The sequence below is a fragment of the Rhizoctonia solani genome, chromosome 9 (genome assembly GCF_016906535.1).
Source record: "Rhizoctonia solani chromosome 9, complete sequence".
Taxonomy (NCBI): domain Eukaryota; kingdom Fungi; phylum Basidiomycota; class Agaricomycetes; order Cantharellales; family Ceratobasidiaceae; genus Rhizoctonia; species Rhizoctonia solani.
The window spans coordinates 492,462-517,271 of record NC_057378.1 but is presented as its reverse complement, the minus strand read 5'-3'; the positions used below and the strand labels follow the sequence as shown (position 1 = coordinate 517,271).

The 24,810-nt window shown below is 46.7% G+C and overlaps 7 protein-coding genes across 7 annotated transcripts; 4 read left to right on the top strand and 3 right to left on the bottom strand.

Annotated features, from left to right (window-relative positions):
* Positions 1-2,024: 2,024 nt before the first annotated feature.
* On the top strand, positions 2,025-4,045 carry RhiXN_07695 (oxalate decarboxylase; the record flags this gene model as incomplete). The annotated part of the gene is made up of 13 exons (XM_043327511.1): positions 2,025-2,353; positions 2,407-2,480; positions 2,531-2,597; positions 2,653-2,680; positions 2,742-2,759; positions 2,817-2,873; positions 2,931-3,020; positions 3,073-3,327; positions 3,382-3,489; positions 3,550-3,584; positions 3,637-3,713; positions 3,767-3,909; positions 3,965-4,045. The coding sequence occupies 13 exons, from the start codon at positions 2,025-2,027 to the stop codon at positions 4,043-4,045; spliced, it is 1,362 nt and encodes a 453-aa protein (XP_043182896.1).
* A 749-nt stretch (positions 4,046-4,794) lies between these two features.
* Positions 4,795-6,945, top strand: RhiXN_07694 (cytochrome P450 family protein; the record flags this gene model as incomplete). The annotated part of the gene is made up of 9 exons (XM_043327510.1): positions 4,795-5,189; positions 5,252-5,295; positions 5,349-5,530; positions 5,602-5,611; positions 5,670-6,096; positions 6,155-6,393; positions 6,453-6,494; positions 6,553-6,731; positions 6,799-6,945. The coding sequence occupies 9 exons, from the start codon at positions 4,795-4,797 to the stop codon at positions 6,943-6,945; spliced, it is 1,665 nt and encodes a 554-aa protein (XP_043182895.1).
* A 348-nt stretch (positions 6,946-7,293) lies between these two features.
* Positions 7,294-11,880, bottom strand: RhiXN_07693 (oxalate decarboxylase; the record flags this gene model as incomplete). The annotated part of the gene is made up of 19 exons (XM_043327509.1): positions 7,294-7,497; positions 7,557-7,682; positions 7,742-8,245; positions 8,300-8,595; positions 8,649-9,268; positions 9,352-9,453; positions 9,850-9,926; positions 9,984-10,126; positions 10,184-10,260; positions 10,312-10,346; positions 10,407-10,514; positions 10,580-10,834; positions 10,885-10,974; positions 11,042-11,098; positions 11,157-11,174; positions 11,228-11,255; positions 11,307-11,373; positions 11,428-11,501; positions 11,558-11,880. The coding sequence occupies 19 exons, from the start codon at positions 11,878-11,880 to the stop codon at positions 7,294-7,296; spliced, it is 3,204 nt and encodes a 1,067-aa protein (XP_043182894.1).
* A 1,073-nt stretch (positions 11,881-12,953) lies between these two features.
* On the bottom strand, positions 12,954-14,621 carry RhiXN_07692 (polygalacturonase; the record flags this gene model as incomplete). Its single annotated transcript, XM_043327508.1, has 6 exons — positions 12,954-13,311; positions 13,368-13,594; positions 13,650-14,032; positions 14,090-14,215; positions 14,275-14,404; positions 14,535-14,621. 6 exons carry the CDS (start codon positions 14,619-14,621, stop codon positions 12,954-12,956), a joined length of 1,311 nt encoding a protein of 436 aa, XP_043182893.1.
* Positions 14,622-15,778: 1,157 nt separating this feature from the next.
* On the bottom strand, positions 15,779-17,832 carry RhiXN_07691 (uncharacterized protein; the record flags this gene model as incomplete). Its single annotated transcript, XM_043327507.1, has 7 exons — positions 15,779-15,996; positions 16,058-16,270; positions 16,327-16,500; positions 16,554-17,018; positions 17,076-17,354; positions 17,408-17,554; positions 17,604-17,832. The coding sequence occupies 7 exons, from the start codon at positions 17,830-17,832 to the stop codon at positions 15,779-15,781; spliced, it is 1,725 nt and encodes a 574-aa protein (XP_043182892.1).
* A 917-nt stretch (positions 17,833-18,749) lies between these two features.
* Positions 18,750-21,593, top strand: RhiXN_07690 (choline transport protein; the record flags this gene model as incomplete). Its single annotated transcript, XM_043327506.1, has 13 exons — positions 18,750-18,997; positions 19,052-19,068; positions 19,127-19,131; positions 19,204-19,381; positions 19,437-19,463; positions 19,523-19,539; positions 19,608-19,673; positions 19,726-19,891; positions 19,956-20,522; positions 20,586-20,684; positions 20,760-21,238; positions 21,297-21,337; positions 21,404-21,593. 13 exons carry the CDS (start codon positions 18,750-18,752, stop codon positions 21,591-21,593), a joined length of 2,100 nt encoding a protein of 699 aa, XP_043182891.1.
* Positions 21,594-22,011: 418 nt separating this feature from the next.
* Positions 22,012-23,985, top strand: RhiXN_07689 (Cys/Met metabolism PLP-dependent enzyme; the record flags this gene model as incomplete). The annotated part of the gene is made up of 12 exons (XM_043327505.1): positions 22,012-22,034; positions 22,106-22,226; positions 22,273-22,469; positions 22,521-22,539; positions 22,597-22,615; positions 22,671-22,825; positions 22,881-22,977; positions 23,036-23,175; positions 23,227-23,396; positions 23,452-23,695; positions 23,747-23,800; positions 23,854-23,985. 12 exons carry the CDS (start codon positions 22,012-22,014, stop codon positions 23,983-23,985), a joined length of 1,371 nt encoding a protein of 456 aa, XP_043182890.1.
* Between the last annotated feature and the right edge of the window lie 825 nt (positions 23,986-24,810).

Here is a 24,810-nt window from a genome sequence, read left to right as displayed (position 1 = left end):
TTCCGGGGACGGACAGTTTGGATGATTTAAAAAGAGAAAGTTAGTTATATGCGTGTTTGTTCAGAGCTCACCGGGGCTCATAACCTGTTGAAGTAAAACGTGCGAATATACTTCTTATATATATATATCTTGCTTTAAGTCGTTGAGCTCTGATTATGTTGTATGACAATACTTAGTGTAAGCGAGCCCATCTATTTAATGCATGATGCATGTGTGTTAAATACAACTCTGAATGAGCTATGATCGCGGGAGTAAACAGTACGATAAGAACAGAGATGAGACAGTACATAGTATGAGATACGGAGCATACATATATATGTCTCTTGTGAGATCGGTTATTTACTTTAACAGATTTGCTTATAGATCCAGCGGCCGTAGCACTGAATACATATTATGTTGTTGTTAGCGAGCAGCCAATTGGCTACGGATCCTCGGTTCAATGTTTTCGGAAATGTAACGTAGTTGGTGATAAAATCAGACAATGCTTGCCTGCCCCAGCGAATCGAAAAATGAGCGATAATGTGGTTAAGCGCTGGGCCAATTAAAGGAGTGTTGGCCATCAAAATCTATCGTTTCAAAGGCAAATAACGGGATAGGTGCATTATTTTTAGTCTACATGTTTTTCTTTATACTATCAGCCAAGGAGTGCCCTTCGCTCGCTTTATTGCCCCTTTCAATTCTCAAACTGACAACCCATGTATTTTCTTCAAGTCATATAGTCTATGCGCATGGATCTTACAGGTCATCAGTCGGTGCATATGGTTGTGTCATACGTTTGGTGCTACGGATGAGTAAGTACATCTAGTTTCTTTGCAAGGAAGGGCTCAAGGGCCTCAGAGCCGAGCACCGGTACACGTAACGCTTACACTAGCCTGTTCTTCAAATTGTGGGCATATCCAACAGCAATTTCTCACGACATGTTTCCTGTGCCAATCGTCACTGACTCATCAGTATATATGAATCTAGTGGTATTCCTACTGATTTGTTCGATAGTAGACTTGCAGTGATTGAAATCTCTTGACGGCGCTAGACTTGATTTGGAAATTACTTTTAGAAGTGGGGATGTCATCGAAAGTATCGGTATCAGTGGCTTTTGAGTATGTACTCTAGCTCGGGTATCCCTTCCAAACCGACACCAACTCAGCCGATTGAGCTCAGTTAGCTACCCAAACCTTGGAAATAATATGACACGCGGGTACACAACCCTATTCCCGAGTCTTCAAGTACAAAGGTTATCCGGAGACAGTAATTATAGCACATTTTGGAAAACTCGTCCCTCCCAAAAAACCAAAATACGTTCGGCTCTTCATTGCGCTTGACCTCTGTCTACCGATTAATACATGGCTTACAAATTATTCCTTGTATCTTTCGGGCTCCGCGATTGCTTATTTCTTTGGCAGCTGTCACCAGCTATCTCTGTTCATGCAACCATTTTAGGATGTACCGACATAATAGAGTGCCTTATGAGACCTATCCCCACGTTTCTACGATTTTATTTTATTTTTCATTTCGCGTGCTCTGGATGATTGTGGTTGATGATCAGCTTCGCTAGCAGGTATGGCTATCGCATTTGAATTAGTATTGTTACAGAACTTTCTTATGATTGCACGGTGAGTTCAAGCCTGAATGGTTTCGTATTCGATATTGCCAATAGTTTACAGGAATAAAAATAGGACTGAGTGCATAATACGCTCGGTTCCGTACCCCCTGCCAGATGTCCAATGACACTTGAGCAGAGCCGGCTACTCTCGCCGCCCAGACCAAAACGTCGTGGTTCGGTTAGCTTGCCATGGCATTAGTTTCGACTATACAAGTTACCATGTCTGAATATGCAATAACGGAGCATGTAGGGTAGTTAATTTTGTGCCTTGCTGAAAGGACTGAGCGCATCAAGCCTGCAACGAGTGGTATATAAAGTGAAACAAACGGTGGGTCAGAGCAGTATCTCCTGCTTCTCACTTTTATCCTACACTCTACTCACATATCCCATAGACACATAGATACATAGACACAGACCAATAGCCATGCTGTTCACTCCTCTCCTCGCACTCGCCACCTATGCCGCCGCCGCTCCAGCCGGTACTAGTTCCAGCCTGTCTCTCGCTTCCACATCTACATCCACACCTGCGAGCGCCACTGCTGCCACAGGCACCTCTGCAGCAGCAGTGCCCTCGCCGACAGTTCCATATGCATCGGACGACCCAAACTACTCGTACCTTGACCGCTACCAGAGCGGTACACCCGAGCCGATCATAGGTGCAGCCGGAGCGGACATCCTTGGACCGCAGAACATACCGCTGGAGAGGGAGAGTCCGGACTTCATGGCGCCTCCCACGACTGATAGTGGCTCTGTGTAAGTCGTTGGGTGTATGGCATCAGGACACAGCACTGACGGTGATGGGACAGGGAAAACGTGAAGTGGCCGATGGCGATATCGCACAACCGAGTGCAAGACGGAGGATGGGCTCGTCAGCAGAACGGTATGTGATATGACACAACAGTATGAGCATGCAGTAACAGATGGACACAGAACACGACATGCCGCTTGCGACTGCAATGGCGGGGGTGGATATGAGACTGAAGGCTGGGGCCATTCGGTGAGTGGCCAAACAACGTTACATTGCTCGAGTTTCTGGCTGAGATGTGCTTCAGTGAGATGCACTGGCATGTTACTGCAGAGGTATGTATTGCACTAGTCAGAATTTCGCGCATATATTGAGTTTGATTATGCGATCTTATAGTGGGGATATGTCATGGCTGTAAGCACCATCTGGCTACGAATAGCTTATTATACTGATACAATCACCCCATCACAGGGCAGCTGCAGGGTCAACGTCGTCAATCAGCTCGGTCGCAACTACCTTGCGGACGTCGTACGTATATGCACACTCTGTCTCGACCGTTTGGATTACTGACCATCATGTTCGTAGTATCCCGGTGACCTGTGGTACTTCCCAGAAGGCATCCCGCACTCGATCCAAGGACTCAACGACACTGCTGACGGATGCGAGTTCCTTCTTGTATGTCCCACATCCTCTCGCCCTTTCCGTTTCAGGTGCTAACCGAACACAGGTCCTAGATAGTGGGACTTTCAGCGAGGACTCTACGTTCTTGCTGACTGACTGGATGGCACACGTGCCGAAGGAGGTGCTGGCGAAGAACTTCCGAGTCAACGCGTCTGCGTTCGACCACATCCCTGGGGAGCAGCTGTGGATCTTCCCGTCGGCTGTGCCGACCGAGAGTGTTGCAGAGGCGAACCCTGTGAGTCCGCAAGGAGAGGCGCTACTACCGTACACATTTGCTGCGAGCAAGGCGCCGGCTACGAACGTGAGTGTATGCGCTCTATGATGAATGTCTGAGGTGCTGAGGCGAGAGACGCAGGTGACCGGAGGGTCTATCAAGGTGGTGGACTCGCGGACATTCAACGTGTCGACGACGATTGCGGTGGCAGAGGTGACTGTGGTGCCTGGAGGTATGCGTGAGCTGCATGTGAGTGAATGAGTGGCGAAGAATAATAAAGGTAACACACGACTGACATGACTGATGCAGTGGCATCCTACTCAACCCGAGTGGACGTTCTATCTGTAAGTTAGCTTGTAATTGCGTCGGAAGTGGAAAGAACTTATGGCGCTACAGCGAGGGAACTGCACGTGTGACTGTGTTCGCATCTTCAGGCAACGCTCGTACCTTCGACTACCAGGCTGGCGACATCGGTAAGCCATCTTATATGCTATGTACATGATCAATCAGTCTCATGTCTGCATAGGATACGTGCCGCCCACATTCGGTCACTACGTCGAAAACACCGGAAACACGACGATGAAGTACCTTGAGATCTTCAAGACCGACAGATACGAAGACATCAGTCTGAACCAGTGGCTTGCCCTCACCCCTCCCGAAATGGTCAAGGTGAGACTTGGGCTGGTAGATATGAGTGGTATGAAAACTAAAGGTCACATCATAGGCTCATCTTCAACTTGATGATGAGACGATCTCGCAGCTTCAAAAAGTCAAACCAATTGTCGTTGGGCCTGGAGAGTGGTAAACACTTTGGATGAACTGATTTTAATTGAGCTTGGTGAAATTGAAATTGACATGTAACCGCTAGAGAATAGTGTAAACACACATAATACGGAGCTCATTACCAATTGATCACTCTCTGCAGATATACGCTTCTATAACCTATCTTGAGATCCAGTCGTATTACGGCTAGCTACCCTCATGTGACTATTGGTTAACCCATGTATGCGCAACAATTTGTTGTGTGACGTCATTCCTGGTACGCGGGGGCCCAGTTAAACCTTAACTATTGCTACTTGGTCTTGGGCCGTTGCACCAGTTGGGTAACGGAATGAGTAAAAGATATAGAATACGCAGAAGACTGGGACCGGAGAACGGAGAGGGGTGGGGGTAGGTGCCACCGGGGCCGCACCACCGTACGAGCTGGGTGGATGGCCAAACCAGGTCATACGCGAGGAGTATATAGAAGCGTGGGTGCGCGGGAATCACAGAAAAACCCCGAGAGACACAGACAAAAACTGCTGCAAGCATCACGGGCTCACAGTGCGTAGTGCGGAGGTCATAATGTTATTATCAATATGTGAATATGATGCAGGGACGAATAGAACTAGCATAAGGCCCGGCCTGATCGGCCCAGTATAAGCTTTGCAGCCTCCGCACGCTCCTTCGCAAAACTCCACTTACGTCAGCTTCTTGAACAATCGATTTAAATCGGTGATTTTGGTTCTTACGACCACATACACCTTGTGCACACGGTTCGTCACGTCTTTCAACATGAGCAATATCATGTCCACTACTGCCTTGGCAACAATTTTTGGATCCGCTGTTCTAGCGCAAATAATTTACTCCCGACTCATTCCTAAACCAGTAAAGAATATCCCTCATAATCCAGTAACGAATATTTGGGGAGATATTCCTGCGCTAGTGAAGGCCAGCAATGGCAAGAGAAAGCCTTTTATGGATTGCGTTGTTGAGATTATTGGCATGCATGACGGGATCTGTCAAGTGGGTGATATGACTCAAGAAAACAACGCTATAACCTCATCTACATTAACATCCAAGGTTCTACTGGGGCCGGATCCTCTCATCATCATATCTAATATAAAGGAGACAGAGAGGCTTTTAATTAAAAATAAAACTACGGAGCTTTCCAAGAGAGTTAACCAAGGGTACGCGTCCAAGGTGTCCCAACACTGGGTTCTGTTCATATAACCGGGCTGGCTATTTGTAGTTTTGAGTTTGTCATGCCAGAAGGTCAAATTTCAATGCCCACCAGTCAGTAACAATCGCCTTTATTCAACATATAGCTAATTACATTGAGTGAATAGACGAAGTATGGAGGAAGCATCGACGGATCGCCGGTCCAAGCATGAGTAGACGCTACTTGGAGCGAATGTTGGGCCGCATTGACGCTAGCGCAAATAACCTCGTCAAATTCTGGAGAGCCAAAGCGGATATTACAGGTTCCCATTGCTTTGAAGCTGACCTGGATATCCACTTGGCGAGCATGGTTAGTATCCTCAAAAGCGATCTCAATGGAGCAATTGACTAAACATCAACATGTTGATGGTGTCCAACCAGGACAATATTGGTACGTTGGTGCACTTTATATAGAAGCTACCTAAAACTATAACAACTTGATTATACAGTCAACATCACAGTAGGGTTTCCACTCGGCTGTATCGACTCTGCATATGCTGCACTCCCAACCGAATTTATTCAGTCAGACGGAATTGCACATATCGCACGCCCAAGACCACCCCCCCTGTATGAGGCAATCAACGTTCTGCTGACTAGCGTCTCGGGAGCACTGAATGCCCCATTTCCGTCGTTTCACGGGCTCCTGGTCAAGCTAATGTCACCTTCTTGGAGAAAGTCCGATAGACTATTGCGTTCATTTCTAACCAGTAGAATATCTGAAGCTCGCGAACAGGAAATCATCGTAGGAAAACAAGGAAATGGACTTGCTACAGATGCGGACTGCATATTAGATATGGTCGTTCAACGTGAGGCGCGAGAAGGAACCGAGGCCCTGGGAGAAGCCGGAATCCGTGATGAATTAATGACATTTATCTTGTAAGTGCTCCAACTGGTAAACCCAAAACACCGATCAGATTAATTCGTTTGCTGGAAGCGGTGGTCAAGATACGACCTCCACGGTACTGAGATGGTTGGTCAAGTATTTTACAAACGACCCAGAAACACAGCAGCGTCTTCACGACGAAGTATGTCGTGTTTTTGGTAAGGATGACGGCGAGAAAGAACCCATAGATTTCAATCTACTTGATAACCCCGAACAAGTTCCGTTCTTGGAGGCGGTCGTCACAGAAACTCTACGATGCGCTGGTGTTGGCTCCCAGATATCAAGAGAATGTGAGTTCAGAGAAGAGCACACAAGTTTTGTCCCTTTTCAACTCTTTATTGTTATAAAGTAATCCAAGATGAGGTTATATTAGGAAGGCCTGTTCCGAAAGGTGGGTCGACTCGTTCTCGAGAGGAGTGTAGCAGTCCCAATGACTATCCAAATTGTAGGCACCCAATTAGTATTTGCTATGGGCATGATGAGCAGAGACAAGTCGGAGTGGGGTCCGGATGCAGACGAATGGCGACCCACCCGATGGTTAACCCACGACGGGATCTTTGACCGCTCAGCAGGACCAAGTTTTCCATTTGGGTTGGGGCACAGATCCTGCTTTGGACAACGGCTTGCTGTGAGTACACACTTCTTTGCAGTCAAAAATCCTATCACTCCCAGTCTCATCCGAGTCTTTACAACAGGTTCTTCAGATCAAGACATTTGTTGCGGTTCTGTCCCGCAGCTTTTTCTTCAAACCTGTGCCAACCGAAGTTGGAAGTATGGAAGCGTTCGAAACGCTTATCAAACAACCAAAACATTGCTATGTATTGCTGGGGAGATGGGAATAGAATATGTGTTGAGGAGGTGATATATAAAGCAATAGGATTCCCAGTAAAAGCGAAAACGTAAAAACTCAATGGAGAAGCTCTTGTGATATTTTTCTCTCTGTATTTTATTAAGTCGATCAATTACCTACATCATCCTTAATGAATTCACAAAACTGTAGCGGTTTAAGAAACTATTAGAAGTTTGGAGATAGAGTTGAGTACGAAAAACTAGTGTCCGTAATAAATAGGCTCGCCTATAGTGTCCTTCCTGATCGAGCGGGTAGCATCCGCGGCAGGCCCCAATCCAAAAATATACAGGTCGAAGAAAGGAAGAAAAAACAAGAATAAGTCCAGGTGCACCGTGATTAGTTACCTGCCTGTGACTCTGCGAACTGCAATCCCCAAATCTGACCATACTGCCGGGCGTCCCTCCACCTTTGTTCTCGCCCATACGTCCTCTAGTTGTAACATACCATCATTTCCTGAGGTGCCTGGTTCCGCACATTCTCGAACGTTGAGCATTCTCCGGCGAAGTGTGTGCCGGTCTCGTTCCTTGAGCGTGGCAACCCCAGCCTAATGATTACGTTAGACCGATCGCGTTGATCCGATTCTAGACCACAAGAGCTACGCACGATGATTATGGGACTCATCAAAAAAGCATCGGGATTTCGTGCGGGTTTAACCCCCCTGAGAAGTCGCATAAAGTCCTTTTGAACGCGCATCACACGAGGGTCAAGGGCATTTGCTCCGCCCAACACCTGGAACATCAAGGGTGCTGTCAGCGCCTGGGAAATTAGGGAGAATAATGCACGCGCACCATATATAGATAAATGCGTACAGCGTACCGCCAACAGTCTTGGACCACCATTCTTCCGATGCGTAATAGTGGATCGCCAAATTCGCCGACAGCAATCTTAATTTGCGGCAATATACTCTCTACCCAAGCAATCAATTCTGAGACGTTGCCTCCCGGCTTCTCGCACAGACAATGAATCCATGCGAATAGCATGACGAACTGATCTGGAAATCCGTAAAGCCATTGTAGTCCGGAGACATCCTGCATTTGGTACATCTTTTCGCACAACTCGAGGGAAAATGGCACTTCGTATCGGAAGTAGGTCGGTTGGCCGGTAGATACGCTCCTTACGATATCAATGGTCGCAAAATGTCGGAGATTAAGACTGTGTTCCATCATGATATTTGGGAGATTGAGCGGCTGCCCTGGTGGTTCGATGCATGCACGTCGAAAAATAGGTGCAGCATTATCCAGTGATCGGATACAGGCGGCTATAGGCTGCGTATTTACTTGGAGCGCCAGTATCTTTTATCACTTAATTAGGAGCTAAGTAAACCCGAGGTCGCATTGGGTCCTTACCTCCAGTACACTATCCAATGCACGCATTGCATTTCGCCTATCCATTGCTATGTCAAATAAAGGCGGCGTCTTCATGAAAGCGATACTCTTCTCTTGCACGTCGGAGGCCAAGCAATTAAGGATGAACTGTCCACGGCCGTCGATAACTAGATCCTGGCCGAACATCTTCATTACGTTTGCTATCATGATCGTTCTTTTTCGTCCATTATCCGATGCAAACTGTTGTATAACCTGATCTCGCATGGCGTGCACTACTTTCAGCGGTTCGTAAACCCTGGCGATTGCCCACCGAGAATCTAAACAGGCTATTGGTTATTCAACAAGATACTAAACGAACTGTGGGACCCACAGCACTCCAACACAAAGGGCAACGCGTTATCTTTTACGTTCTTATCCATAGTCGGATTGGTGCATAGAATGAGACCAACTCCTTCAGGGTCACCCTCTTCATCGATCTCCGATTCATCGTAATCGGACCAGACTTGCGATATCGAACTGGGAACTGTGGGAACGATAGGATACGTATATGGAACTCCACTCGCCACCCAAGCATGATCCGAGGTACTCGACAATGTGGTTAGACTGAGATCAGAGAGTGGCTGGGAGGGTGTGGGGGAAATGGATGGTTGAGGCATGTACGGATAATCGGCAGTCTCCGCGAGCGCCAAAGGACTGGGGGTAAGGTCGGACCCGATTCCCCACGCCTCGGGCGAAATCGACTGGGCGAGCACGACAGAATCTTCAGAAATTGGTGGAAATAGTAGAGATGCAGCAATGTCATCCAATTGGCGAACTGATGTATTTCGAGATGTCCTAGATGCAAGTTCAGAGGCAGAACGTCTTGCTGGCTTTGTTCTTTTGATTCGTTTATTCCCAGGCCCCGCATGTTCGATGTATTCATAGACGCAAGGCGTTGAGGTCCCAACACATCGTGAGCACTGAGGCTTGGCTTCATCGCATTTCTTACGCCTATGTGTATGTCGAGCTGTGGGTGGGAGTAACACTTGCGGGCAATGTAACATTCGTTGCTCACCTGGTTTTACATGGCGTACACCCAGTCGTCGATCTCCGCGAAGTAGACATTCACTGCTCGGTCGTTGGCCAGGTTAAGAGCAAGATTTGTCCTCACATTGAAGAACGCAGACCGACAAGACCTGGACAGAGTTACGTGAGGCGCTGACGGTGGCCAGACCCCCCACGAAGATCCACATTTGATATAGACGTGATGGGAGGCTGTGCAACTCCCCGGTTATATAAAAATGCTTAGTCCGGAACGAACAGTATTCCTTTGTATTGCAAGCGGAAAAACGGATAATTTATGCTCCAACAGAATCCGGAGTAGCGGTTGGTGGGTACTCAAACTTTCGTTCCCGAATGGCAGTATTTGTGGGGTCAGAGTGCAATATATGTGGTTAGAATTCAATTAATATGATATAGTGCTATACAATCGCAGTCTTAGAATAGTAAATTACGGCTGTCAAACATTGGCACTTCATTTCACGGTCAGGTTTCACAAAGCATGCTCTTGCATGCATTTCGATTCAAACTACCACTCTCCGGGTCCAACCACAATGGGTTTGACCTTCTGAAGGAGAGAAATGGTTTCGTCATCAAGCTGGAGATGCGCCTAGAATAAACCATAGATCAACGCGAGAAGCTGGTACCGATCTCTACTGAAACACACCTTGACCAACTCGGGAGGAGTAAGGGCAAGCCATTGATTGAGGCTGATATCTTCATAAATGTTGGTCTTGAAAATCTCTAGATATCTCATTGTAGTATTGCCAATGTTCTCGACGTAATGGCCGAAAGTGGGAGGGACGTATCCTGTAAAGAATGTTTACCCGTGAACATGTGATTTCCTAAGCAAGTTCCACATCATACCAATATCACCAGCTTGGTAATCAAAAGTGCGTGCGTTGGCCGATGAAGCAAAAACAGTAACCCGTGCATTTCCCTCCCTGTGTACAATCTTTGTGAGCCGTCCTACAAGGGTGCAGAGATAGGCTTACAGATAAAAGGTCCATTCGGGTTGGGTGGGATGCCACTAAAAAGATAGGCGCCAAAGTTTATAGCGTTATAACGGTGAAATCCCGAGTAGACTCACATGGAGCTCCCTAATACCTCCAGGTACAACCGTGACTTCCGCAACAGCGATAGTCTTTGAGATGTTAAAGGTACGCGAATCGATAACTTTGACAGATCCTCCGGTTACCTGATTTGGAAGCGTAAGGAACTCGCCTCCAGCCCAGGAACAAGAAGGCACGCGTATATACTCACATTGGTAGCCGGCGCCTTGCTCGCTGCAAACGTGAACGGGAGCGGTACCGTACCCGCTGGGCTCACGGGGTTAGCTTCGGTCACACTTTCAGTAGGGACCGCGGATGGAAGCATCCACAATTGGCGATCGGGGATGTGGTCGAATGCAGACGCATTGACGCGGAAATTCTTGGCCAATACATCCTTTGGTATATGTGCCATCCAATCTGTGAGGAGAAAGGTGGAGTCTTCGCTAAACGTGCCATCATCGAGAACCTAAGCAAAAATGTGGTTATATGCATGATTTCTCCCCTAATCAAACTTACCAGGAGAAACTCGCAGCCGTTAGCCGTGTCATTGAGACCTTGAATAGAGTGGGGAATTCCTTGAGGGAAGTACCATAAATCGCCAGGATACTGGAACCCGAGGGAATGAAATAGTATGAGATTGACTCAAGCATCCAAACGTAAGAATTGAACGCACCACATCGGCAAGATAGTTACGTCCAAGTTGATCAACTGCATTCACACGGCAGCTTCCCTGGAATTCAACGTCAGCGTCGCGTTCGTTCAAATAAATACACAAGCTTTTAGCTTACAGCCATGACATAGCCCCACTGGTATTTGCGAGAGTTAATTCAGAACCAATTCAACACGCCTTGAAACATACCTCTGCAGTGAGATGCCAATGCAATTCACTAGTAATTTTATGAGACAACGCGATCTGGAAATTTATATTCGGCACTTACCGGATCGCTCCAGCGTTTAGCCGCATATCGACTCCCGCCATGCTGGTAGCAATAGGCATTTCATGAACTGTGATATGGTGGGTAAGCTATTATTTTAACCATTTAGACTTTCACAACTTACTATTCTGTTGTCTTGCCCAGCCCCCATCTTGTACTCGGTTGTGAGAAAGTCCAAATGGCCATTTGACATTTTCACTGGACAAGCAAACTATCAGTTTAAAAGGAGAAAGCCTTGAGTTATGAAATCTTACACGGTGCCACTATCTGTCGTAGGTGGGGCCAGTAAATCTGGGTTCTGACGCTCAAGTGGAAGGTTCTGAGGCCCCATAATAGATCCACCTGCCGCCCCGCGTTCGGGCTCCGGGGTACCGCTTTGGAAACGATTCAGATATGAACCGTTGGGGTCATCGGATGCATAAGGCACCGTTGGGCTCGGAAGTGCAGCACCTGCGGTTGTGCTGGACGTCACTGGGGTAGACACTGATGTGAGAGCAGTGTCGGTGGTAAGGGAGCTAGCCCTAGTCGGAGCAGCAGATGCGTATGCAGCAAAGGCAATCAATGGCGTAAATAACATATCGATATTGGGATGGGGTTAGACAGGCAGTTGAAGCTGGTTCAATAAGCTGGAGTGGGTAGTTGGGACACTTTATCCACTAGGCTTTATACCATTATGCTACCATCTATGCGTTCATAGCTTCTCAACCAAGTGCATTACTCGTTCAACGGACCATACGGGGAAATCTAGACCAACAGCGCTGCCGTGCATACGATTTTGGCACTCGGCGCTATATACATAATACACATCATGACTTAGTATAGCTCGATTCCGCAGCTGGTCCAGAGGATGACTCTATTCAATGATCTTTCTGTCATACAGCCAATGTCGAATAAGAAACCATGCCCGGTGCCTCGATGTGCCTTACCTTTGAAACAAACGTCATTTTTTCACATGCCGATTCATGTATAGGCGGAAGGCCTCGGGAGGAATGGTGAGGTATAGTTATCAGCGCAGTTGAACTTGTGAACAAAAGTGGAGTTTCATCGATGTGGCAAAGCAGGACGTTTTGGGCCTAAAATGGGGTTGCGTTGCCCCTATGTATAGGAGCAAAGATGAAATAATCAATCCGAAGACAAGAGCAAATTTGGTCGTATGGATATTTTGAATCCAAATAACGAGATAAAATCAGTAATATCACTGGGGATCTCGTGTAGGGGTGACCGATGATGAGCCAATGACAGCTGTCAATGTCGGTCAAATAAATCAGGAAGCTCAAAGGGATCTAGGCGAACACTCAAATCATGTCGATCTTGGCTCCTTGACGTACATTTTCGGCCTCCGGTCAAGCGATATCCACTTATTCAGTGCCGAGTTGCATTAGTGGCGAATGAAATAGCGGAAGATTCTCGTCACACATAGACATTTTGGAAGAGAAATCATGAGATAATCAACCTCGCAGTCAACCAACCCACGAGAAGCGCATATAGAATACATTTAAACGTCAATTGATGCGAGGCACGTGACTCCACACGCTCCCAATCGGCAGAGGGAGGGATAGCCGACACAAGAAAAGCAGAAACAAAAATAACGTTCATTAATCAGCTTGTAAGTCATACACCACAGAATAGTACAGGTTATTTTTTCCGCACTCAAGCGGTTGGCTGGTATGGGCCCCTCACACATTTGAATCCGAGGACCTTGATGTCTTCAGGATGAAGAGTAGCTGGGTCGCAAATAACGGTCGTCTTGTCGTAGCCCTTCTTGTAGGGGTGAACCTTGAAGTTACGGAACTTGAGGCCGGTAGCGGTGCCGTTGTACAAGTCGAGAATAATGCTCTGGGTGGTATCACCACCCTCGACGTAGTTCCAGCATGGCTCGGAAATGCAGGTTCCGTCGGTCCAGTTGGGACCGAGATATCCCTCAAAGTTCTTAAAGGTCAAGTTCGTGATGCGAGTGCTGGTTTTGTTTTGGTTACCGGGGCGAGGTCCCTTGTCTTGGTCATAATAACTACACGGAGCAATGTCAATCACCGGGGCAGTTGGTGTTTTTGTTACTGAGCTTACTTTTGAGTGACAAAGGCAGCGGTGGAGACGTTGATAGCACGGATGTTTGACCAAGTCACATTCTCGGCAAAGCCGTTTCCGCCTGTCCAAGACTTGAAACGAGCAGCGTACACCGCACCTTCCATAGTCCACTTGTCAAAGAGTACATTGGCAACGGTGTGGTTGGCGCCATTACGGCCGAGAGATCCAACTGAGAGACCGTGTGACGAGAAACCACAGTATCCATTCTGTTTGGAAAAAATGTCAAAACTCGGCTTGTGGGTATTGAATTTTGCTACAGACCTTGGCAACAATGTTTCGTGCACCATTAACAACACTGACGCAGTCGTCCCCGTTCTCTCCCCAGTAGCCGTTCAGGGTAATATTCTGACCGCTAAAATTGAACCCATCGGTGTTAAAGGGGAAAGAGATAGTTGAATCACGAGTGCTATTGTTGGGTTTTGCGTCAACAAAATGGTCCTCAATAAGAATATTCTTCCCAGGAATATTCCAGCCCCATGCAACAGGCTTAATGACCTTAAGACGAGTGATGTACCCGTTGGTAACGTTGAAAGTGGCAAGTTGAGGACGGAGAATCCGAATCCCGTTATCCCACCACTGTTGACCATAACCGTTGAACTGCCCACCGCTCTTGGATTTGGAACCGATCAACTGAACACGGTCGCCTTATAGCCAACAGCATAATTAGATACGCCAAGTAATATATTTGAAATATGACTCACCTTGGAAATAGATCCAAGGGGTTGCATAAGTGGATGGTGGGTTCGCGGTTGAGTTAATCTTCTGCTGAACCACTGAAACCTGCTTGGGCAAGTCAATATTGCCATCAATGTTTACAATAACATTGCCTAAAGATCAGATGTGAGTTCCTAAATAGCATAGCTGAAGGGGGTCTCGGTCGACATACTAAGATTGTAAACAGCAAAGGGAGTCCAGGCATTGTATGTGACGCCCTTGGAGAAAACCACATTTCCATCCTTCTGGCACTTGGAGAAAGCATCGAGAATGGCGGGTGTATCGTCGCTATTCTTGGTGTGCTAAAAATACACGAGGTAAATATGCAGATCGTAAACGTGGTGGATGGAACGAGTTTCAACCTCGTTGAGGCGTGACAACAAAGTACACAGGGTGAAAAGGGGGGGGTTTTTTGTTAAAAAAAAAACTAACCTTAACCACACAGGTTTTCTTGCTCGATCCAGCAGCAGCAACCGCCGAAAGTGCAACAGCAACAACAACCGAAGCTTTCGTGACCATCGTGAGTGTCCAGGGAGGACAAGCGGAAGGCGCCACGACCTGTACTCTCCATACTATTCCTTCATATACTCGCCCACACCAGGAAGCCAGGGCAGAGAACGTTCCGTCCGGGCCTTAGGTGAGACCGAGCCAAGAGAAGCCCAGGTCAGCAGACCTCTGGGCCTGGCGCACCAATGTTAGTATATTCTAGGTTGGTAAGGGTGCAGCATATCCGTTCCCGGAGATCAATCCCTCTGGGTGGCCGGGCCGTGTGGGGTACCCCGGACCGTGTTCAAGCTCCTTGGCATTCGATTCTGATGATGTCGTTCGTAGTCCAATTAATGTTGTGAATGTTCTGACCCGAAAATTCCCCAAGTGGCTATGACTATATGAGTATGTATGAGTAGCAGCATAATTAAACTAAGTAAGAATGTCAGTACAATTCTAAATGCCGTGGCAGATGGGAGGAAAAGGCCATTAAACTTTGCACAACAAATTCAAGGCAAACGGCACGTGGTAGTCGACCAAACCAAAAGATGACTCAGCACATCGGCAGCTCCTAATCAGGCAATATCGACCAAGGGAAGTCCTGTATTTATTAGCCCATCAGGTTTGGGTGATTAAATTAACCTGTCCAAGATACACAGAGTTTTGAGCATGTTCTCCGGACAGGTACAGACAAGAGTCAAGATGAAATCACATTTCGTATAAACGTCCTTGTACTCTCGGGATGGCCTGGAAGAAGTGCTTGTCCATGATCCATGGGCGACTAGAGATCAAGCTTGATATTTCTGGGCCACATGTCTGCGTGACCAATCAGTGAGAGCGCCAGTACAGAGCGGCCCGGTCCGCATACGTGCCCTGAAACGTGGAGTACCTATGATTGTCGAGAATGGATGCGCCTCTTGCTTTCAAAGTCAAGAACGAATATTATTCAATATTTCCACGGTGAAGCCGAAAGTAAGCCAAAACATAAATAGAGATCATACAGGATAGATCAGATCTGGGGGAGGATGATACAATGCACACTTCTACATACGTAATTATAATTTACAAGAGCCAAAAGTGTTCGTGGTCATTCAACACAAGAAGGAAAAGACAGACCAGGCGCAAAATAACGAGAGTAGAAGAAGCAAGTCGGGTCACAAGGTACAGGACTGGGATTGAAGCCTGTACGCTTAAATCTTCTTGGCCCGGATGCCGAACTGCCTTAAAATACGCTTTGATAACTTCTCTTCGCCCAATTCGATACTTTCGTACTGCTTCGACAGCTCGAAACGACTTGAACCCAGGATAATGGAAACGCTATACATTACTGGTCCTTCTACTTTGGGGTGTTCGAAATTCCTTTGATAAGTCACCTGAGGCTGCGCCTGACCACGCTCGAAACAAAATTCTAAATAGTTTAGCTATTCAGCAAATCTGATGATCACGGTGAGGAGAGGAAATAACCAGACCTGATAGAATGCTACTATAATTGGGCCCTACCATCACTTGGAGTCCTGGAGACTCTGGTTTCTGGTCGGCTCCTTCAATCGAGTTTTCCACTGGCTCGGTCTTTTGTTTCTTGAAGGGTTGTTTCTCTGCAGGTTCTGGTTCATCTTCTTGAGGCGAGGGCCTCTTCTCTGGAGCAACAGTGATGATGCCTATCGGGGTGCCTGCATCCGACTCTAGTCCATAGGTTCGCTCTGGCCCTCAGAGATTGCTCCATCGTCCCCGTATTCACTCGGAGCCAGTTCATCAACTTCTTCCTCATCCTGTTCGCTGGATCCTTCGGGGTTCGATACAGAGGCAGGCCCTAGTAAATCGTCAACGACTTCCACTTCATCTATAGGGGATAGTGATTGATCAATATTCGGGAGATCCCCATGATGGGATGGGCTCGGGACCGAGTCGAGGACTGAGGCAATGATAGTATCAAAAGCAGACATTTCCGTGCGGATAGAGCCTTACCTTGTTCGAGTGGGGGGACAGGACCCACATCTTCAGCAGAATCTTCAATGGCGCCTTCTTCGGATGAGGCCGAAGATTCAGATTCAGATTCAGATTTTGGGGGATCAGGGACATTCTCGTCCGTCAAGGTACGCGGAACCTTGGTTATTATTCCCGTCTTTCCGGCCGCAGCCATCTTGTCCTTAGATGGGTCGTACGCTACATAGCTTGACAGTGGTCCGTGAGCGCGGACCATAGGGACTGTTGGACTAGTCAGCTGTGGAGGCATTGGGGCTTCGGTTTTATCGAATTTGATGAATTGTAGTACACCCGCTTTCAGTGCATCACTGGCTACCTCTCGTTTAGCCACCGTTGCGGACGGATAAACATTTGGGATCTTCGCGGGATCTACAGAACTCCCGGGAAGGTCACCGTAGGACCTGGAGCTCCCAGAAGGTAGCCTAATGGTCAAGTGAGCCATGACTCCTATCAGTCAACTGCCCAATGAGATTCAAAGGCCTAAAAGGAGACATGATAACATACCTCCTCCGCAGAGCACCACTTTCCATTCCTGTGATGATTTTGGCATTGTCATTTTGCGATCTCGGTAAGTTCTTTGTAAGAATGTATTGATAAGGTTCATAGCGTCAGGTGGGGCTTTCTGTTTAGCTCCACGAGCCTTTCTCCCTTGGTTTATGCCGGTAGTAGTGGTCTTGGTGGTATCGGAGGACCCAGCTTTTGGAATAGATTCTGCAGCTCGTGTGAGAGGTGGGGGAAGGTCGGCAGGTGATTTATTTGAATCATTAACAGCCGAACTTGCACCTATCAATGCTGGGTAAGGTGGACGTTCCGACCCTAAATTTCATTTCGCTTACTTTGCATAATATATCCAATAGCCCCTCCAAGGATTGCTTTATATGCAGCGCTCTTCTTGGCTTGCAATTGGGTAGGATGTTTATCAGAATCCGGGAATTCGATTCCAATTTCGTCCGGTCCAGTGATGGTCAAAACTGCTGAATACGCTAAAGATACAGATTAAGAGGAGTAAGCTATGCTGAACTCGAGACTTACACAAAGGACCTTGTGATGATTTGATGTCGAAGTCAAGCGCGTTAAAATTACCATAACTGGCCTTGCAGGCATGACTGAGTAACGGTAGAGCATCATCAATACCGAGCCGAGAGTAATCGTTCCTAGGACCAGAGTCGTATAGGCGAAGCAGCATGTCCATACGAGCAACGCGCGCCGAGGCACACACCCATTGGTCCAAGGGTATGGCGAGTCCAGTCGTTTCAATCATGAGGCCAGTGCGAACCAACGGGTGTCCGGTCAAGGGTAAGTATCCAGATTATCGGCAGGTGTGTCGTTCAGTCTAGAATATGTCCAGTATAGTTTGATTGGATGGACGAATCTTAGTTCTCGAGGAACGGATTTATTTGGTCACAATCGAAGGTGGTGGGGGGTTAAGTCAGGCTTTGGGCAATAACAATCACCAATTACAAATTCAATGTGGCTAAGCGTTGATTTGTCATGTCGGCGCCTAACACATCTCTGCCCGCATCAGTTAGCGCTAGCTACAGTACATCATGTTACTCAATCTGGAATGCTCGTATACACGCTTAAATTTGATCGGAGAAACAATTAACTGCAGCGTGTTGGGATTACTATCGCATCATAAAGCACGAGGAAAAGTGAGCTGAAGACCAGTGGCGGCAGTGCAGTAGTGCCTCACCCAAGAAGGAACGACAGTCGTGTTTTACGATTGGCACTGACCTAAATCACCAGGAGCTATGCCAAAATCAAGACACCCGAGCGGCTGTCACGCGAGACATCACGGATCCGGGGCTCTGATCTTACGTTGACTGAGCGCTTAATCGATGCATGTGGCAAGAGAAATTACGGCCTGTTATCGTCGTTCTTCAAGTCTATGCCCATTAACAGTGTAAAGAGGAAAGAAGATAAAAATCTAGGTAACTTCAAAGAGACCAAGCTGGAAATTCCAACGCGGCACAGGAAACGACTGGCAGGAAGAGCATTAAAGTGACACACTTGATGCTCCCAGTCGATCGACCTTCCGAAAGAGCAACGAGGCGGTTTCTCACTCTGAATCGACATGCTCATCGTGACGTTATCAGCAGAATAAAACGTGGTCCCGACATGTATTTTGGCAGATATAAACCAGCATAGCACAACGTCTTTGACCCATAGCGCCTCACCATGCCAGCGCCTGTATCGTTTCTTACTCCTGAACTAAGTCCCGCCATAGATGACGATTCGGAAATCATTGTTTATACAGGATCACCAGTCTCAGAATTACCGTGTTCACTTAGTCCCTTCTACACCCCCACTAAAGAGCCTCCCAAGCCTTCCAGTCCTTGCTCGCGGTACCATCGGGCTATCCCCAGGCCTAAGTCGAGTTTCCCTCAGATAATACCCCCGAGAATGCTTATCGAACCCGAACTTTGGTGAGCATGAACTGTATGGAATGGCATACTATAGAGAGCTAAATCATCAATCAGGTTTTATGTTTTGATGGGTGAGATATTCTTCTCGCCATCGTAGGATCTTCCTGAGCGTTTTTTATGATAATTCAGAACAGGTGACCATATGACCAGGATGTACAACCTTTCTCCATTATGCTCTAAGGCATGTAGCTAACCTACTTCGTTAGAATTCGAATATTGTGCAGTTCGTCCATCTTCTCAAAAAAGACAACTTCGACAACCAGATGGTGTACTATCAAGCAGGAATAGGAACACACTCTGAGCACTTCATCACACCGGTTGGAGTTGCAATATCGAAAGCAGCTGATATGGCTCTTGCGCATGGACTTCAGGATCATGTAACAGGTGCGTTTTACGACGTATAGTCCAGCTGGAGGTTCAGCTGACCAAACCAAACAAGATGGATACGAGTTCTTGATGCAAAACCGTAAGTTATATGCATAATAGGAATACTATCATTCAATAATATAATGCACTGGGTTATAGATCGCGAAGGGGATAAGGTACATTCACATCTCTTTTGGGATATGCCGTACACATTACTAACAATGTCTTTCGGATTGGACGATAGATATGCCTATTTGGATTCTCCCGAGGTGCATACGCAGCAAGGGCACTGGCAGGCATGCTCCACAAGGTAAGGCCCGGAATTACACTTATCTACACCTACTAATCCCTGTCCATATCAGGTCGGACTCCTTCCCAAGGCCAATTACCGGCAGGTCCCATTCGCATATCATATGTACCAACGAGACGACAAAGAAGGGTGGGAAATGAGCAACGGGTTCAAGCAAGCTTTTTCGACTGAAGTGGAAATTCATTTTATGGGTTTATTTGATACGGTAAACTCAGTTGGTCAGTTGGTCCAAGAAATCATTATGCCAGATGTACTAATCGTAACCCAAATGCATTGTTGTAGGGCTTATTCCACGCGAACTTCCATTCGCCAAGTCCAACTATGTTGTCCGGTACTACAGACACGCTTTGTCATTAGATGAGCGTCGGTCCAAATTCAAGGACAACTTATGGGGACGAACTTCAGATCAAGATGCGGCTTTGGCCGCCCCTCCTCGTGAAGACTATGTCTCCAGGCGGAGAAGGGAGAAGCGAATGAAGAAGATGTCCATGAAAGTCGAGAGACAGGGTTTGCTGAATTATGGGTCAACAGTAGTTGAAACTATCGGTGAAGCTGTTGGAAATGTCTCAGGTCGCGTTAGTGGGATCTCCAGAGCCATTCGAAGCATAAGTGGCTATATTTCGAGCTTTATCAACTTGATATCGGGGTACCCCATACCCGCCACAGACGAAATAGAATCAAAAAAATGTAGAACGTCTAAAGGGTCTGGCATTTATCCACCTGTCCCAATGAGTCAAGGCGAGAAAATGGGCCATCGAGACAAACGTCGGCACAAGCGGGGACCGAGTGACTCGGTGGCGCACGCGATTGGAGGAAAACGAATATCGCGCGCTGAAACCGATGTCGAAGGTTAGTAACAATATAGAGAGCTCTGAGTTGGATGCCATTAATCAACTCACACTTCTTTAATAGAAGTTTGGTTCGCAGGAGCACACACGGATGTCGGTGGTGGATCAGTCAAAAATGGAGAACGTTATTCCTTGGCACGGATTTCCTTGAGGTGGATGATTCGTCAGTGCTTTAAATGTAACACAGGTCGGTGATTCGTAGTGAATTCGGCCTTTCGTTTTTCTAATACTCCGCTAGGTATCTTGTTTCATTCGAATTTACTCGAAGACGTCGGACTCTCCCCAGAAACTTTATGGCCTAACGTTCTCCCACGACCTCCCCCTATAACTTCTCTAGATCAGATCCCCGAAGCTAGCACCAGTATAAGTCCTTCGGCCTTGTTGCCCCGCATACGTACCCGCTCTTATTCAATGAGGGATGCATATCCTCCCATCACACCTCACCTACGGCATAGGCAAGTTACACTGATGGATCGACTGGATCGCCATCGCGCCCAACTTTCGGGGAAGGTCGATCCGTACGAGCCATATTTCCCAGTGCACTGGAGCATGGCTACAGGGCATGAGCTGAGAGATTATGGTGCAGATGCCTGGGAGCCAAGGGAGCCCTTTATTAACGAGGAAGTGGAAGACTACAAGGATGCACTGAGCCCAATATATGACCAGCTTTCCATAAATTGGTGGTGGTGGATCCTCGAATTCCTTCCGGTAAAACAGGTAGGAAAGAACATTTTATGTTAATTGAGTGACTATGCTCATATTTGTTATTGCATAGGTATGGAGGAAAAAGGAAAAAGGATGGAGACGAATATTCGGGTACGCTTTGTATCGTATTGTCACTAGATTTTCCTGCCGTAGCTAATAGCTTATCTTAATGTACAGTATCAATCTCGGTGGCCCACGCGTCATCCAGAACCAAAAGCGTGACGGAGTCAACGTACATCGTACCGTTAAGATCCGAATGGAGTCCAAGATCGGTCTAGATCAAAAGCCGTTTAGCTACACGCCAGCGGCGGCACTAAAAAGACCATGGATTCAGTGGCTGGATGGATCAGAGAAGAACATATCCTGAATTCCTGAGAATTATAGATTCCGTCTGCCTTATGCATTACCAGATATTTTTCTTAGAGGGTTAATTTGTCTTAGCTGATATGGATATATGCACCTATGGAACTTGTAAATGATGATCAATATGAATATTCTTGTTATTTTCGCTATATATAATGCGTCCTCCACCCCTCGAGTCGTTTGAACTGATGGTCCAATGCACGATGTTACAATTATATAATCCAGCTGGAACTTATGTATACTTCAAAGGAGGATATTTAGTCACACTTCCAGTTGAGGTGATGTAGTTGGATTATTGAGGAAACACCCATATATGTACGAATAAGTAACAGCCATTACATGCACACGTCACTGCATTTCGTCATAACGCATACGTACACAATCGATGAGACCGACGAGCGATCTTAAACACCATCATATTCATGTCTAAGCACAACTTTTACAAGTAAGTTATACGTAGTACAACTAGTATTTTTACTCCGAGAGCCATCCTGATTATCGTATAATATTTTCAAGGGAGCCTGAGTTTGATACTCTTCAACTCCACGCTGGCCAGACTCCGGACCCCGCAACAAACGCTCGCGCGCCCCCTATATATGCATCGACGAGTTTTGTTTTCAACGATTCTCAGGCACGGGTATTCAAACCGAAAAAATAAACTAACTTTAACTCTAGTCATATAGCATGGTGCCGACCTCTTTAGTTTCAAGGCTGTAGGTAATATCTATAGTCGTGTCGGAAACCCTACGGTAGAGGTCTTTGAGCAACGAATCGCGGCACTGGAAGGTGGGGCCGCCGCTGTCGCCGCCGCTAGCGGACAGGCCGCGCAGTTTATGGCTATTTCTGCTATCGCTAATGCAGGAGACAATATCGTTAGCACGTAAGTTTTATACTTATCTTTCTTACTGTTTTAATTAATTATTATTTCCAGCTCATATCTATACGGTGGAGTTCGTTATAATAATACCTTCAATTTGTTTACATGAACTAAATGAAACTATTCATAGACATACAATCAGTTCAAAGGTATATGCATATCAGTTCTTTGCCTGGTCTCATTTTTACCCCAACTCCTTTTCAGTCCTTCTGAAAAAGTACGGGATTACAGTCAAGTTTGTCAAGGATGACTCTCCAGAGGCGTTTGCCGCCGCTATCGACGAGAACACCAAGGCGATCTATGTCGAGAGTATCGGAAACCCCAAGTACAACATCGCTCCTCTCCCTGAACTTGCTAAGGTAAGGCGAATTGACCAGAATTAATTTGTAATAAATCAAAATTCTTGTCTCCAAGGTTGCACACGATCATAAAATCCCTCTTATTGTTGATAATACATTTGGTGCTGGAGGATATTATGTTAGGCCCATTGAACACGGCGCTGACATCGTGGGTACGTGTTTCTTATTCTCCAAGTCAGATGAGCGTCGAATAGTTCCTTCATACCTTAGTACACAGCGCAACCAAGTGGATTGGAGGTCATGGTACTACTATTGCCGGTGTCGTCGTTGATTCGGGAAAGTTTGATTGGGTGGCGTCTGGCCGGTTTCCTGGCTTCACTGAGCCAAGTGAAGGGTATCACGGTATGAAGGTGAGGGTTGTGTGAGAGTTTTCATGCAAGTACTAATTGGTCCCTATTTAGTTCAGCGAAACATTTGGATCGGTTGCTTTTGCAGTAAAGCTACGTGTCGAAATTCTCCGTGATGTTGGAGCAGCCCTAAATCCTTTTGGCGCATTCTTGCTTCTACAAGGCATTGAGACCCTGAGCTTACGAGCTCAGAGACATGCGGATAACGCAATAGCTCTTGCAGAGTACGTTTGTGTGATTGAAACTGATATCCGAGCAATAATTGAGCATGAACCATAGATGGCTTGATCAGCACCCGGCTGTATCTTGGGTAGCTTATCCTGGCCTGCCTAGCCACCCGAGCCACGCAAACGCCAAGAGACTACTCCGCCCGAACACATACGGTGGGGTATTAAGCTTCGGTGTCAAAGGTGATGCAAAAATTGGAAGTGCTGTTGTCGACAAGCTCAAGCTTGCGAGCAATCTTGCAAACGTGGGCGATGCCAAAACATTAGTCATCCACCCGGCAACGACCACTCACCAGGTGGGCGTAAGTCAAGTAGTTGCTGAACAGTGTTCTGACCTCTTTTGCTAGCAACTTACGACGGAGGAACAGTTTGCATCGGGCGTGACTCCTGATCTGATTCGGGTGAGCCGGCCGTATCACCGTTTTTTAGTCCCGCTCTATATCACGCCATCCAGGTGTCCGTTGGAATCGAGGATATCTTGGACATCATCGCCGACTTCAGTCATGCGTTGGCGCTTGTAATTTCGGGGCCGGCCAAGGCACAAGAGAAGAACCTTGCTGGTGCTACACATCACGTGAAATTGTAATTGAATGAATGAATCAAAATATAATGTTAGAAAATAAGACCATTCAAAATGTTGCTGACCTACTAACAAAATAGATTTGAGCAATAATATGAATGTTCTCGCTTTGGCATCGCAAGCAATATCTGAACTTGCGCATATACAGACCATAGATATACACACGTAAGGAGAGCTGTAGGCACATATTTTCATTGACTGCAATACATAGTGAACATGTTGTAGCTATGGTTAGATTCTCCCGTTGTAAATTTTGGAGCATTCACAATTTCTCTAGTAAAATTCCATTACTTGGGGGTGGTATATACGGTAGAATGTAAACGCACGTACCATCAGTCGCGCATTTTATTCATATCTGATATCTATACATTGTGAGAGCAATGGATGAGCCCGAGTTGATACACCATGGTTGGAAGGTCAATCAGATGGCGCACCTTTTATGTTGTCGAGGGAATTCGCAGAATCATACTACTGGGTTCGCATATGAGTATAGAATAGACGTCTCAATTTTCAGACAGAGGCTCTAGTTTCTCTTTGTCTCTTTTATTTCTATTCATTTTTGGGCGTCTACGATAAACTTTGTGCTTCTATTTTGCTCTTTGGTTATTTAAAAAGCGAAAGAGACATCAGTGAATTTCATGAAAGGCCCTTGGCTTTCTTGGTGGTTTCCTTTTCCTCTTTAAAGACAAAAGAGCCACCTCCTTCCCCCTCGTACATGCCAGCATCATAGACCGGACAATCGTAGATGCATGTATAAGTCAAGCGATTTCCAATAGCTTCTATCTTCATCTTCCGACGTAACAAACTATCCTGCTCTTCGGTCTCTGTATT